This window comes from Salminus brasiliensis, chromosome 16 (genome assembly GCF_030463535.1).
Source record: "Salminus brasiliensis chromosome 16, fSalBra1.hap2, whole genome shotgun sequence".
In the NCBI taxonomy this organism is placed as follows: Eukaryota; Metazoa; Chordata; class Actinopteri; order Characiformes; family Bryconidae; genus Salminus; species Salminus brasiliensis.
In genome coordinates this window covers 425,813-441,629 of record NC_132893.1, presented here as the reverse complement: position 1 = coordinate 441,629, position 15,817 = coordinate 425,813, and the positions used below count along the sequence as shown (strand labels likewise).

General features: G+C 47.6%; 1 protein-coding gene across 1 annotated transcript in view; it reads right to left on the bottom strand.

Annotated features, from left to right (window-relative positions):
- The window catches only part of cux1a (cut-like homeobox 1a), a 41,433-nt gene that overhangs the window by 15,426 nt on the left and 10,190 nt on the right, over positions 1-15,817 (bottom strand). The window contains exons 6-18 of the mRNA XM_072659553.1: positions 13,976-14,024; positions 12,830-12,901; positions 12,567-12,716; positions 11,976-12,034; positions 10,407-10,455; positions 9,347-9,437; positions 6,350-6,660; positions 5,841-6,228; positions 4,204-4,284; positions 2,551-2,649; positions 1,576-1,964; positions 944-1,303; positions 256-394 (exon numbers count right to left, since the gene is read on the bottom strand). Of these exons, the coding sequence (XP_072515654.1) occupies positions 256-394; positions 944-1,303; positions 1,576-1,964; positions 2,551-2,649; positions 4,204-4,284; positions 5,841-6,228; positions 6,350-6,660; positions 9,347-9,437; positions 10,407-10,455; positions 11,976-12,034; positions 12,567-12,716; positions 12,830-12,901; positions 13,976-14,024 (2,237 nt within the window). The remainder of the gene's footprint in view (positions 1-255; positions 395-943; positions 1,304-1,575; positions 1,965-2,550; positions 2,650-4,203; positions 4,285-5,840; positions 6,229-6,349; positions 6,661-9,346; positions 9,438-10,406; positions 10,456-11,975; positions 12,035-12,566; positions 12,717-12,829; positions 12,902-13,975; positions 14,025-15,817) is intronic.

The following is a 15,817-nucleotide window of genomic DNA, read 5'->3' as shown; positions in this document are numbered from 1 at the left end:
CATATAGTGTATATGATCTGCACACATGACCTGATTCGTTTCTACCACAAACTCCCCCCCCCACACACTCCACTACTACCTGCCCCTCAGGACTGCGCTCATTCTGCCCCTGTCTCTGCTGCTTTCTCATTAGTGCTCCTCTGTGTGGTCTCTGCAGCAGAGAGGGCTTCATTAGACTGTACAGCCCTGTGCTGCTATAATGACAATCAAGCCGAATCAAATTGAACAGAAGTGTGTGTGTGTGTGTGTGTATACCCTGTGCTTGGTGTGTGTTTTCCCCGTTGAGCCACAGCTGCATGCGAATGAACGGCTCTCTGCCCTTCTGAGTGAGTTTACTCCAGTGCTTCGGCCGAGACAGCATGTCACTCACGCTGCCCTGAGACAGGCCAAGTACCTGCACACACACAGAGAATACAGACACCCAGTGTGAACAGCCCTGCCTGAACACGGCAACTAAACTAACTCAGTAAAACACTGAGCTGAACTGAATCAAACTGAGCTGAAGTGAATCAAACTGAGCTGAACTAAATCAAACTGAATCAAACTGAGCTGAAGTGAATCAAACTGAACTAAACTGAATCAAACTGAGCTGAAGTGAATCCAACTGAGCTAAACTAAATCAAACTGAACTGAAGTGAATCAAACTGAGCTGAAATGAATCAAACTGAATCAAACTGAGCTGAACAGAATCAAAATGAGCTGAACTAAATCAAACTGAATCAAACTGAGCTGAAGTGAATCAAACTGAACTGAACTGAATCAAACTGAGCTGAACTGATTCAAACTGAACTGAATCAAATGAAACTGAGCTGAACTAAAATGATGAATTAAATCGTTTCCTAACGAACTGACACCAAATCAAAGGGTTCTAAGGCAGGAGTTCTACAGGACTGACTCTGAGTCGGCTCAGTTCTACAGCGGTGATGGACTGACTATTTCGTACCTTCTCTCCGAAGACCCGCTGGCAGATGCCGCTTTTGGCCAGTTTGTCTTTGACCTGCTGGGTCAGCTCCACTGTGTCCACCTCCTGGTACATGTAGTGCTCATACTGTTCTGGGGTCAGCGGGGCTACCACGGGTTTACTGGCCGCTTTTGCGATGGCTAACAGGGGACAGGAGGGCAAGGGGCTGCTCTGGGGCGTCTCGGAGCAGGACCCACCAGCTATCGGCAGACTGAGCTCAGAACTCTGGGAAAACGTAGAAAACGGAGATTCGGCGCTGGGCCAGTCCTTCCAGCCGTCTAGAGTGGAGCCCGGGGCCGGAGCGGAAACGGGGGCCGAGCTGCCAAGACGGAGGGGCTTCGGCTGGAGGAACAGTAGGGAGAGTATGTGGGTTTATTCTTTTTTATTATTTAACGCTAAGCCCCGCCTACACAATCTGATTGGTGGAAAAATTTTATGCCATTTGATAGCATTCCTGGATCAGTCCACTGATCACTGGTTGCCAAGCAACCAGGTATGGTCACTTTACTCTATTTTATGCCAGAATGAAATAAAACTGTGTGTTTATATAATGTATATCTGTATATGTACTGTATTTAATAAATATATATATAATATGTATAAGTGACCTGCACCTCTTTGCTGTCCTCCTGACTGTGTGTGTCCTCACTGGAGGTGAGCTGTGCGACTCCATGCCGATCGCTCTGAATGGTGTTCCACCACTGCTCTCTCCACGACCCTGCGGCATCGGAATTTCGGCTGGCCTCGGATAGTGCCCCTTCGCTGCTCTCCCGCTTCACTGAGGCATGATAGTCCAATGGCTTTTTCAGGGTCAGCGCCAGCGGAGAGTACACCAGGCTGGACAGCGGCGAGGTCAGCAGCTTGGAGCCCAGCAGCGAGATTTCGGACTGGGCCTTCAGCCCCGGCTCCAGTGCCCCTTGTTGGACCTCCATCTCCCTGCGTGCCTGATCCAGGATGGAGCGGATGTTTTGATCAGAGGAGGAGGGCGGCTGAACACTTTCAACTGTGGAGACAGACAGACCGACAGACAGACCGACAGACGGAATGTGATGAAATTGAAGGGAAGTGTATTGTTTATAAAAGCCATGGATACGGGAGCCATTCACCGTGGCATGGACCGGAGTATACCTATGGAAACTGGAGGAGCTTAATCATGGAGATTTTGTAGAGTAACAGTGGGAACTGCTGTACCCTGACCCTGAAATGCATTTCGTACAAGCATGGAAAAGGTGTAGAGTGACCACTGGAATTTGTTCAGTGTAACCACAGAAATGGGTGTACAGTAACCATGGGAATGGGTATAGCTTCACAATGAAAATGAAAGTACCGTAACCACAGAACTTGGTGTGGTGTAACTATGGAAATGGACGAACCACAACCATGGAAATGTTGTGGTTCCATGTGTAACCATGGAAACAAATGCCTTCCCCTGCTCCATATATCAGAGGTGTAGTTGTTCTTTGGACGGATGTTTATTAATCAGCTGCTGCTCCAACTCCACTTCTCTCATCACGGTTTTCCTTTAAGCACTTTGACACACTAGGAGTGAAACACCATCCCTACAGGACGCTGAACGTTTCAGGACTCACCTTTCTGTACCTGCAGCTCCCGTTTGGCCTGTTCCAGGATGGATTTAATGGCTTCGTCTGAGCCACCATCGGGGGTGCGGATCCTGGTGGTGATGTTACCTGAGAGAGAACGGGGGGGTAAGATGAGGATTGAGCGTGTTAGGGCCACAGGGAGGATGAGACTGGGTGTGAGGTATGAAACCCATACTCATACTCTCTACTGTCTGAAACAGTAACTGTACAGTACACGGGCTCGTGACCTGTCGAATAATTTCATCTAAATAAACACCAAACTGCGTCTCAGCTGCACCCGCTCATCACTGACTCCTCCGGCCTGCTGTAATGTCAAATATGTATATTTAAACTGATGATATATGAATTATTAAACACAGCACAATAACAGTAACAGCCCTGGACCCGTAAGGGTTAAGTAAACGGCCGGACTCAAACTGAAGTCGTCTGTAGAGAGTAATGTGTGTTTATAATAGTGTGAATATGGCCAGCTGATTTTCCTGTAGCTGCAGCTGCACTTCCTCTACAAACGTCTGAGAGCTTCGCTAAAGGAAACGCAGGAATTTAAACCAGTTCCTTCAGAAACAACAGATCCACCTGACCTCACACATACATACACACACACACACACACTTTATATGATTTTCATTACACATATATATCTATGCAGACACCCCTTCTAATGAATTCATTCAGCTACTGGCTAGTTGCATCCATTGCTGACACAGATGTGCAAATGCACACACACAGCTTGTCTAGTCCCTGTAGAGAAGAAGTACTGCCAATAGAATAGGACCCTCTGGAGCAGATCAACATCATGACCCTATTGGCTCCATGCTGCCTAATAATGCCAGGCGTGGACTAGAGGGGTATAAAGCCCCCCAGCATTGAGCTGTGGAGCAGTGGAAAATCCAACATCCTGACCTCACTAACTCTCTTTTTGCAGAATACAATCAAATCCTCACAGCAATGCTTCTCCAATCTAGTAGAAAGTCTTCTTCTCTGGACAGTAGAGACAGTTACTCCAACAGAAGCAGGATCAGCTCTTTAATACTCTTGATTTCAGAAGAAACACTGAATGAGCAGGTGTCCCAGTACTTTTGGCCATAGTGTGTTCATAAGACATTTCTGTGATGTCGTATAAAAAACCTGTGAGTGTGTGAGTCCAGTAGGGGCCATGAGCAGTGGGCAGCGGGGCAAGGTCAGGCTCACTGGTGTGTGAAGATAGCAGCTGGGCGTGTGTGAGGTGGAAGTAATGCTCGGCCCTGCACACACACACACACACACACACACTGGGTGGCCACCCACAGTGCAGCCCTAGGGAAAACTGAACCACCAGTTACAGTGTGGTGGCACTGTGGCCTAGCCTCAAGGACACACACACACACAGCTTATTGAGCCCACATGCTGGTCAACATAACTTAGCCCAGGACTTCACTTTAAAGGACGTCCATGTCAGAAAGTAGAAAGTTCGGTTCTACTGTGCTTCAGAAACGGTTCTAACAGCAGCACTATCGGTAGGGGTGTACAATGATCGCTCGCAGCAGATATTTAATGCCTCCGCTGATTTTTCAGCAGAGCCCAGGCCACAGAACGAGAGAGAGACACACAGACTGTCACAACACAGAAACAGCCCAGCTAAAGGGAAGGCTTAGCACAGACCTGGCTTAGAGGAGCCTTCTGAGCCGGTTCTCCGCTTGGGAACGTCCTGAAACACTCTGTTCAGGTTCTGGCCTGGGTTCTCTGTTGGAAAACAAGCAGCGCAAGATAAGAAAAAAAAATAAGAGCAAGACCTCTGCTGCTTTTACACAGCCACTAATAACCTGCTCCTGATTCTCTCTCATCACCGCGCACTGCAGATTCGGCGAGCGGCAGGGTCAGCGCCGCTCGGAAAAGCTCACAGCTATTTTCAACCAAGGCAAATTAGACCGGAATGGTGCACGGAAAATACCTCTACCTCCTTTTTCCCTCCTCAAACCTCTCCCAAAACCACCTGCCTCCCATGCAGCCCGCTGTGTGAGACATGCTGGCATGGGCTTGCTGTTAGCTGCAGTTCCTGATGTGAAAATACAGGTTTAAGGGTTTCTATGGAGCCACCAACCAGACCCTCCTGAAGATGTTCCAGAGAGACAGTCAGCCCTTTTCAACCTCACCTCCATCAACACACACCACCCCCTGTGCTCCTCGGCCTGCAGTACCCCCTCTTCGCTTGTCATGTTATCTGCGGTCTCTGCCTTTACTGATCTGTAGTGAAAGTAACAAAGCCCAGTCCGTCCTTCCTCTGACCTCTGAGCTCACAGTTCGAACACCAGACAGCAGGCGGACAACCATTGGCCAAACCCACAACATCAGCAACACAAGCTGCCTCCTACCAGACACCTGAAACATATACTAAATGGACAAAAGTATTGGGACACCTAAATTCAAGGGTATTAAAGAGTTTCTCTTGCTTCTGTTGGAGTAGAGAGGAAGACGTTTTATTAGATATTGGAGGAGCATTGCTGTGAGGATTTGATTGCATTTTTGTGTTAGTGAGGCTAAAATGTTGATCTGATTACCACCCCACTTTGTTTGGAAAGTTTGTTATAGCCCAAACCCAATTAAAACGGTTCAGTGCGGAGTGGGTCACGTGTTCTGGAGAGACTGAGAACAGTGTGAACTATTACTGCAATGAGAATGTGTATGATAACTGATGACTTGCAGATATTTTCACCAAAAGACTGTTAATCTTATTAATATTAATAATTTATATGAATGAACTATTAATAATAAGTAGTAAATGTGTGCCTTGTTTCTAAACTGTCTCACAAACGTCTGTACGATTGCCCATAACATTCTGAGGGGAGACCAACACCAGAACATCCTCTCCCAGCTCTGGTGAATCGGACCCGCTGGGTGCTCGTGAGGCTCTTGGCTAGGTTAGCTTTTCGGCTGATGACTTACCTGACGGCCTTACGAGCGCCCGATGCATCGGCTTCACCAGAGCTTCATAGCTGAGTTTCCCCTCCACAGAATGGTAAAAGCAGGCGTATGGATATTTAACACCTTCAACTATCGACGCAGGTCCTGTGTTGTGTCGGAAAGCTAGTTAGCTCTGCTCTGAATAGCGTTAAACAGGCTGTTGGATGTTGTGTTAGCATAGCTAGCTACTTTATAATCCACAGCAGGCGGAGAAAACAAGCTCTTGATAGTGGGCGTGGCAGAATAAGGTGAATACTGTAAGAATACACAAACTGAGAGAGGAGACAAGGTGATGGAGGTGATGGAGCAAGATGACTTATGCAAGTGTGTATCCTTACCTCTCTGTCGTCCCTGAATGCTCCTCAGTGCCAGGATGTTCTGCTCGTCAGAGAGAAACTGCCTCATCTTGTGGAAAGGCTCTTTCCCGCGGATGGTCAGTTTGCTCCAGGGTTTGGGCCGGGCCAAGATCTCGCTGACCGAGCCTTGGGACAGCCCCAGTACGTAGTGTCCAAACACTCGCTGGCCGATGTTGTGTTTGATCAGCTGCTCCTTCACCTGCCGGGCGATTTCGGCCGTGTCCATCTCCTCTCCCTCAGAGACGCTGCCCGCCCCCTCTGAGCGGCTAGGCGAGGGCACCGTGCCGTTGGTGTCTGGGCTGGCGGCGGGTGGCAGGGGGCTTGAGGCATAGTGCTGGGGGGCAAAGAGCAGGGCCCCGGCAGAACTCTCCTGCAGGGAAGGAGGGGTATTGTTAGAGAGAGAAATGCAGAACTACTCATGATGCGATTAAACAACATAACGTACGAATTTCTACACAGTTCAGAAATGGGGGTCATGGGTGCCCCTCTACCTGCAAGGCTTTGGTGTAGAAGCTCTGCATGAGCTGCCGCTGGAGCAGTGAGCTAAGGGCCATTTTTCCCGCCAGTGGAGGAAAGGTGGCGCCCACACTGGCGACCGCAGGCGTGAAGAAGTCTGGCCCGATGCCCGTGGGGGAGAAGGGGTGGGTACCGTTGGCACTGGCGGCGGATTCAGAGGTAGCTGTGCCTGTCCTCATCAGAAGCTGAGGGGGGGAGCCTTGCGTGGCGTTGGTGGGCACAGGCGTGGCTGGAAGACGTTGGGGGCTATCCACCGTAGACACTTTACCTTTACGACCCGCGGACCCTGCAGAACAGAACACACACCAACAGCATAAACAACAAGCCTAGGATCTGAAATCTGAGTGTCCACACTGTGTTATTTAGCCAGGACAATGTCATGCAACTTATACATGGACACTATATGGACAAAAGTATTGGGACACCAGCTTATTCATTGCTCATCATGGATATTAACAGTCAGCAGAGAGACAGTTCGACATGATAGAACTCTATTTATTACGGTGTTACACTATGCGTCCAAATGTTTGTGGACAGCCCTTCTAATGAATGCATTCAGCTACTTTAAGCTGCACCCATTGCTGCTGGCACAGATGTGCAAATGTATTAAAATGTCTACCTTTACAGCAGCTCCAGGCCGCACTGGTGCGCTAGCCGCTAGCGCAGGATAGCAGGCTGTAGCTGAGTACAGTAAGCCCAGGGCTGGGGCCTGACTCTGATCTGTACTGAGGTACGAACTCCTGCAGGCATGTCTGTACACATGGGCACACAGGCACCGGTGCGCGGGCTACCTGCTCTCACTCACACTGCATTAACTCTCCCTGCCTCCGGGGAGCGCGTCACTTCAGCTCAGAATACGTACAGCCGCACAGTCCAAACAGGAGCAGTGGAGTAAAGGTGGGCGATACGTTACAAATATAACATCATGATACCTGAAGAGATACACTCAACATACGATACATACAACATATGGACAAAAGTATTGGGACACCTGCTAATTTATTGATTATTCTGAAATCAAAGGTTTTAAAAAGAGTGCCTTTGTTGGAGTAACTGTCTCTACTGTGCAGAGAAGAAGACGTTCTACTAGATGTGCTCACTGCTGTGAGGATTGGATTGCATCCAGCCACAAGAGCGTTAGTTAGGTCAGGATGTTGAATGATGATCACCACCACACCTCATCATCCCCAACTCCCCACCACCATCATTCCAGTTACTCCACTGCTCCACAGCTCCTCAATGCTGGGGGGCTTTATACCCCTCTAGCCCATGCTTGGCATTAGGCAGCATGGTGCCAATAGGGTCATGATGTTGATCTGCTCCAGAGAGTCCTATTCTATTGGCAGTACTTCTTCTCTACAGGGACAAGACAAGCTGTGTGTGTGCATTTGCACATCCGTGTATCAGTAGCTGACACAGATGTTCACACCCAGCTGTATAATCTCCATAGAAACGCGCTGATCAATACAACGGGTTGCTCTGAAGCAGCCATGATCATGTGACACCGTGCTGCCTAATGCCAGGCGTGGGCTAGAGGGGCATAAAGCCCCCCAGCATTGAGCTGTGGAGCAGTGGAGTGAGAAAGATGGTTCTTTCCTGCTTCATCCAGTACTTTAGGGATGGGTCGGGGTGGCAGAGCTAAACATTCAACATCAAAACCTGACCTCACTAATGCTCTCACTCTCAGGGCTGAATGCAATCAAATCCTCCTCACAGCATTGTAGAAATGTTCCAACATTTAGTTTAAAGCCTCCCAGAAGAGCAGAGCTGTTACTGCAGCAAATGGGGACAAACTCCCGGCTAATACCCTTGATCTTAGGAGGAACGCTGGTGTGGACTTCAGGCTCGCATTAAAAATTCCAAACATGAAAGAAGACGCGGATTTACATCCATATTTACATCCCAAATGAAATGCATAATCACCAGGGGGCAGTCCAGAGGTGTTTTGGCCTGACATTTCCAGCTGCATACACACACACACACAATCAGAAGCTCTGCATGGTTAAAAGGGCAACCAGAGGAGATGAAGTAAGTAAAGGCAGAAGCAGGCCTCATTATCATTTAGCTCTTCAGGAACTGCTGGAAGTTCTGGAGGCCTCAGGGCTGCAGAACACTCCCCGCCAACGCACTGGACATGCCGTAGGACCTACTCACACGCCAAGGAGCCAGTGCTGGTGTCTGTGGTCTGAGAGAGGGAGGAAGTGACCTTAAAGCTGGCTGTAGCCTCCAAACCTTTCTCGTCACTACCTGTTTGTGCAGCTACTCCCTTTGTTTATCTTCTCCCAGCCGAGCAGAGCAGCACAGAGTCTCACCCAAACTCACCCAGACACTTCAGGTCACAGAAGAACCCAAAGTTCACTGAAAGTTACAGCAAAGTTACATACACAATGTGTATTTGTGGACACCCCTTCTAATGAATGCATCCACTCCCTGTAGAGAAGAACTGCCAATAGAATAGGACTCTCTGGAGCAGATTAACATCATGACCCTATTGGCTCCATGCTGCCTAATGCCAGGTGTGGGCTAGAGGGGTATAAAGCCCCCCAGCATTGAGGAGCTGTGGAGCAGTGGAGGAACTGTGTTCTCTGGAATGATGATGGTGGAGCTCCATCCAGTACTTTTGAATGGGATGAGTTGGGGGTGATGATCATCCAACATCCTGATCTCTCTAATTTACATTTACATTTATGGCATTTAGCCGACGCTCTTATCTAGAGCGACTTACAAGGTTGCTTATATTACTGCTTATATTTTATAGAGAGTGTTAGTGTAGTGTAGTTAAATGCAATCAAATCCTCACAGCAATGCTCCTCCAAAATCTAGTATAAAGTCTTCTTCTCTGGACAGTAGAGACAGTTACTCCAACAAAAGCAGGATCAGCTCTTTTAATACCATTAAGCAGGTGTCCCAATACTTTTGTCCATATGGTGTATGTTAAACCCTGATCTCGTCCTGCTCTTCCTCACCCTCACCCATCAGTTCACTGTGGGCCAGTCGTTTCACCACTCCGTCTACATGGCCGGGCTCTTTGCCAGACAGCAGCTCCTCCGGACGTGGAGAATCCTGGGAGGAGCGCAGAGAGGAGAAACAGACAGGAGGGATGAGGATCATGGAAAACTACCATACAGACACACAGAACAGTGCAAAGACTAGCCCAAAATCACTGTTGGCATTTCTGTTATCATAAACAATAATATCATAAATATAAATATACAGATTTAGTCTAGTATTAAAGGACCCACATCATTTAATTCCAAGTCATGAACGCATTTACAAATTCCTGTTCAGCCTACATCAGCTTAGCCCCGCCACTAACACTGACTGCTTTTTATATGAGTTACAATACAAAGCAGCCATTCAGAACAGAGCTCATTTATAAATATATGTTGTAAAGGTGCAGTAACAGAAACTGCACATAAGTGTTCAGGGACAAAAAATGAATTATACAATATATTATAATGCAATATAATACTATAAAAATAAATAAAATTAATAAAAGCAGTTCAGTGGCAGAAATAGAATATTAATAATACTGTAGAAGTTTACAGCTACAAATAACCACAGATATTTGTAATAATTAAGAGAAAGCTGTAACTATAAGACAATATAAGTGTTAGTAGTGTGGGCTAATTGGAAAGGACTATAAATTTATAATATCATTAATACAGCATTTTCTTTAGCATTTAATATATATATATCACTTTATTTATTTATTTATTAATTAATTAAAACCTGCAGTTTAGAAGCTGGTACTGTAGATACTGTAAATATCTTAGAACACAATATACTCTTCCAATCCACGAGGAGATATCTAATCATGATCGCCGTGTGTCCAGTCTTATACTGCAGAAGGAAAAACACGGTTTACGGTTTCGCTGTTTTTGAAAACGAGCAGAAGTGAGGCTCGAACCTGTCCATACAGCCTGGGAGTGTAATTACCTGAGTAATTCACTCTGTAATTACATCATTAGATTTAATTACCACAGCAACACAACAGTAGTGACATCAGACTGGTCAGGGTTAACGGCTTACCTGTGCTGCAGCCTGCTCAGACGCACTAAACTCCATGGATTTGAGGGCGCTGGAGAGAAGGAGAGAAGGAGAGAGAGAGAGAGAGAGAGAGAGAGAGAGAGAGATTTGAGAGAAGTTGAATAAACGAGTAAAAGTGGGTTTGAACCTCCCCCCACTGCAAACCTTCCCTCAGAGCACCATCATTACACCACCAGCGTCAGAAAGAACCCGTTCGTCTATAATATCGCAATAAAAGTCCGACATTCCTTCAGCACCTGAGACCGAGTTTCCAGAATCCAGCAGCTGAAGTGAAAGCTGCCCTGTTCTGCAGCGGGTTCGCCGAGATATCATCTACAGACTCGGCCAGGCCGATTTCAGAAACGGCTCCGAGGTGAAAGCGCTGCGCTCCATTACCGTGGAATGCATCCCGAAGTGGCGAGCAGGCCATCGGTTTAAATTCAGCATAGCGGCTCTTTTTGAGCTAATAATCAGAACAACAGCGGCCTTCATTCAGCAGCAGCCAGATTTACACGCCCTAATCAGGAGTACCACGCCTCGAGTCTCGTTTTAGAGCACAGCCCGGCATCTCCAGCATCTCCAAACACGCTCCAGCAGCAGAGCCCGGTCAACTGTACAAAGCCTCGGCCCATTAGGCATTAGGCATCAGTTAGGGAGGTCCTGATCCACTGATTTTGCTCCCGATTTGATCCGAGAACTTCTGTGCTTTTTTAAAATGACTGTTTTAAAGAGTGTTTAATATCTTATAATCCAGTCTGACTTCCTCCCCGTCCTCCCTGACCATGCCTCTAAAACACCGCGGTGAAACCACTTCGCGTGTGTGTATGTGTGTGTGCAGTGATACACAGTGATACACACATTGTTTTAGCATCATCACAGTCATCAACAAGCAGCAGAGAAACACACTCACTACAGCAGAGAGTCTCAAACCATCCACTGAGGTCACTCACGGCCAGCAGAGAGATCCTGAGAACATCACCACGTATATATAAACAGCCACTTTAACCGATTCTGTCCGGTCCGGTCCGGCCTGGTCCGACACACCCCTGAGAAAGCTGAAATCATGAAGCGTCCAGAGAAACTGACCAGCAAGATGACGGCAGGTCCAAAGAGCACTATGCCACTACTGAGCAGAAGATAAAGCAGGCAGGAGCACTGGAGGAGCAGCGAAAGGTTATCAGTGGTCTGCAGGCTTGGCACGAGGACAGAGCGAGAGGTCAGCGGTGGCAGAGCCGGCCGAGCGAATTCAGGCCAGGCCACATTTAAATATCTGTACATATGTAGGCCTGCAGTGGAAGCTGTTATGCATAAAATTCAAAAAGCAATGTGGGCTGACGTTTATGTCGGCTAAGACTGGATGTATGAGTGTGTAGTGCTGGGAATTATTCACTTGTACTGGTATAAAGGGGAATACCAGTACGCCCCATTTTACTACACCATCATTCCAGAGAACACAGTTCCTCCACTGCTCCACAGCTCAATGTTGGGGGATTTATACCCCTCTAGCCCACGCCTGGCATTAGGCAGCATGATGCCAATGACATTTCCAGTTAAAACTGGTTTAAACCTCACCTCAGTTCTCTCTTCAGCTCCTCGTAGTCCGACTGGGCCTGGACCTTCTGCTCCATTTCCTACAGCACAGAAGACACACAACAGCAGTTGTGTCAGTTAGCAAACCAGAACCGGAACCATGTTTCACCACCTTCTTTAGCGTCCAGCAACCAAAATTGAACACACAGCCCTAAACTCACAACTGGGCTCAGAACCCTGAGCACTGCACTGAGCCCTGTTACACCATTAGTTTCAGATACGTCCCTTTTTACCCCTCACTGTATTCACTGTGCTGCTGTGTGTGTGTGTGTGTGCAGTCTATGTGCATCATCCTCAGTGTGAGCTCCATCTCTGCTCAGTCTCTTATCGTCCAGCCGGCTGTCCATCACGCTCATACACACATGCGCTGCTAAAGCCGGGGCGGTGCTTACAGGCTGCGGCCCACTGCATTACACAGCATCAGCAGAGCCCTGCCTTAAAAACCTGAGAGGCGCTCAAACTTCTGCAGCAGCTCCAGAGTAGAGAGCTCCTACCACGGAAAACACAGTCTCCACTGCTTTGGGTAACACTGTGTGTGTGTGTGTGTGTGTGTGTGTGTGAGCACATCTGCACCTTTAGCTTGTCCTCTTTATCTCTAAGCTGCTGCTGCAATTGGCTGATTTGATTGGCTGTTGACTCTGTGAGTTCGGTCAGATCACTCTGCAGCTTCTGAATATCCTCAGATACACTCTCCACCTCACACACCTTCACCCCCAGCTCAGCCTGCAAAGAAACACACACACACACACACACACACACACACCAACATTAACTCCAGTAACACTGTTCAGCAGTTTAGCCCCACCCGTTCATATAGAAGTCTGGAGGACTCTTACCCTGTCCGGTGATTTTTGGTTGGCGAGTTGCTCTCTCAGACTCTCCATCTCTCTCTCTGCAGCCTCGGCTCGCTGCAGAACACACACATTTAGGACGCATGGGCGCATAATACATCAATACATCATAATGGCTACATCCTCTTGCTGTAAACACCTGGATCACCTGGAGCTGAGGTGTGCAACCCTCAAGCCATGCAGTATACCCAGGGCTTTTAGCTACGTTAGCCTCGTGGCTCCAGTGTAAAACTAACAAAGCCTCAGAGCGTCTCTGCTGAAGACTAAGCTCGACTACGTTCGAGGAGAGTAAATCTGATATGGTGATGAACTATTGCTTTAAAACTGCTCCAGTCTAAATATGCATTCCTTAGTCCTGTTTATTCCCCAGCTGCCCGCAGTGCCTGACCTGAGGAGAGACGTGTAGGGGACAGGCCGTTTCAGACATTAGAACATTAAGACGACGCTTAAAGCGTTTCAACCTTTAGCAGCACTGAGATCTACCCGCCCAATCTTTATGCATTTATGGAAATATTAGGTTTTAAAGCGGCTAAGTAATTCCAAAAGTCTGTGTAAGCAACTCTCAGCAAACACGTGTGATTACATTAGCATCTAAACGACCCTGCTCTTCATTTAGAAGTGCTGCAGATGCAAAGCAGGTGGAAAGCGAAGCACAGGAAACTTCCAGATGTGCAAAAGTCTTTGGACACCTGAGAAAAAGATCCGCAAGAAGTTGTTTCAAGTTTCAGCAAGAGTTTATGAGTGTCAACAAAAGAAGCAGTAACTTCAGAATAAACACAAATAAACGGATTGTGGCTCTGTATAAAAGACGTATTCATTCTTGTCGGATGCGCTGTGTTTTTTCCTGAGGGGGTGCGAGCTGTAGGGTGCAGGGACCCGGGTGAGACACAGAAACAGCATTTATGTTCGTTTTGATTGTGTTTCAATTTTAAATGATGGCTGATCTAAACTTCTGCACTTTCATTTCATTCTTTATCTATATACTCATTTATTATATGTATTATATGTATGTCATATAGCTAACTAGGCTAATGCTGAAGCTTTATTTTTTGACCAGATTGCATGGGCATAACAAGCACAGGCACAAGCACCAGGATGCCCACATCACTGCTCTGTGGTGGAACATCTCACCTTATTGGCGTTCTCCACATCTGCCTTCATCACTTCAATCTCACTGGCCCTAAAAACAGACGAAACCGTTACAACCACAGACACACAAGTACAGTTACAGACTGGAGCTCCATCTGCTACTGCAGTTTAGTAAGAGTACAGATGCATGTGTGTGTGTGTGTGTGTGTGTAGCATGTAAGAGTATAAATGCATGTGTGTGTGTGTGTGTGTGTGTGTGTGTGTGTGTTATGGACCAGGACCAGTAAGATGTGCGTGAGAGTGGTCATGACAGCATCTGGCTGTGAGTGTATGTAGATATGTGTGTGTATCTGTAACTCCCCCTAATACACACACACACACACACACACACACAACACACACACACACACACACACACACACACAGCATTAAGCCCTCTCAGTGTCACAGTAATCCTCTGGCCCGTGTGTGTGTGTTCAGTGGTGATCCACCTGCCGGAGTGTGTGAGCTGAAACACAGCCGTGTGTCTCCCTCTAATACACTCTAATCTGATATCACTGTCTCCGTTCTGTCGGCTCATAACACACACACACACACACACAGTCATCATGGCTCAGGAGTGTGATTACAACCATACTTCCACTACTGCTCCCCACTATAATGATATTTTATATATAATAATGTGTGCTGTAATAATAATAATAATGGCTATTATCTAGTCTGCGCTTGCTGGTGTGTGAATGTGAGTGATCACTGCATAGGTGCGTTAAAAGCCGAACACAAACTCTAATTATGCCGATTTGCCATCAGCAGCCGGAGTCAGAGAGAGCACAATAGGCCGTGTTCTCTCCGGTTGGGTAGATGGCGCTCTCTGTGTCTGATAGCTGGTGTGCTGGAGCTGATTGGCTACAAAAGACCTTCAGTAAGACTGGTCAGACTGTAGTGGAGGAGCACTGTTCTACTGTGCAGCGACTCCTGCACTAATATCACCTTCATAGAAGATATCAGCTGGGGGCCTTTAGCCCCTCTAATTCACACCTGCCCCAGGAGGTCCTATTTTACTGGCAGTACTTCTCTGTAGGGACAAGACAAGCTGTGTGCACATTTGCACATCTGTGTCAGCAACCTAAAGTAGCTGAAAGTGCATTCATCAGAAGGGGTGTCCACAAACATGTGGACATATTGCAGAGTGTGCGCTGAGTTAAATAAAGCGCAGACTCTGTTTAAAGCTCTTAGATGATCCCAGATCAGGGAATTAGGGAATATGATGCAGCTTTAACTCTGCAGATCAGATCAGTGCGTGGATCTCCTGTAATGCATTAATGGGGCTGTGATTGGCAGCTCCGGCAGAGCGCCGGCAGAGCTCCGGCACAGCGACAGGGTAAACACAATCCTCACTTTCAATAAACACAGAAAACAGAGAGAGAGAGAGAGAGAGAGAGAGAGAGAGAGAGAGAGAGGGAGGGAGAGAGAGAGAGGGAGGGAGAGAGAGAGAGGGAGGCCTGTTCCTGTATGTCCTCTATCAGACCTGCTTACACAGTTTCTGACACTGTATGACACGCTGTTATCAACGGGGCTCAGCCGTCCTGGAGTGCGTCACACTGTCAGAAACCACAGACTGAAGATTTAAAGAAGTTCAGAAACCAAACCCGCCTCAGCTGATCCACTGAGATCGGAGGAACTGAGGAAGTGGTATGAATTACGCTGCCTCGGTGCAGTCTGCCTCTGACTCACGCAGGTTATTTTTAAGAAGGAACAGGAGCGTCACACCGCAGCACTGACCCCAGCCCGCGGTGCTGCAGAGCCTTCCTAATGAGGACCGTACACATGGACTCCACAAGACCTCTGAAGGTGTCCTGTTCTACACTGCATGTCCAAATGTTT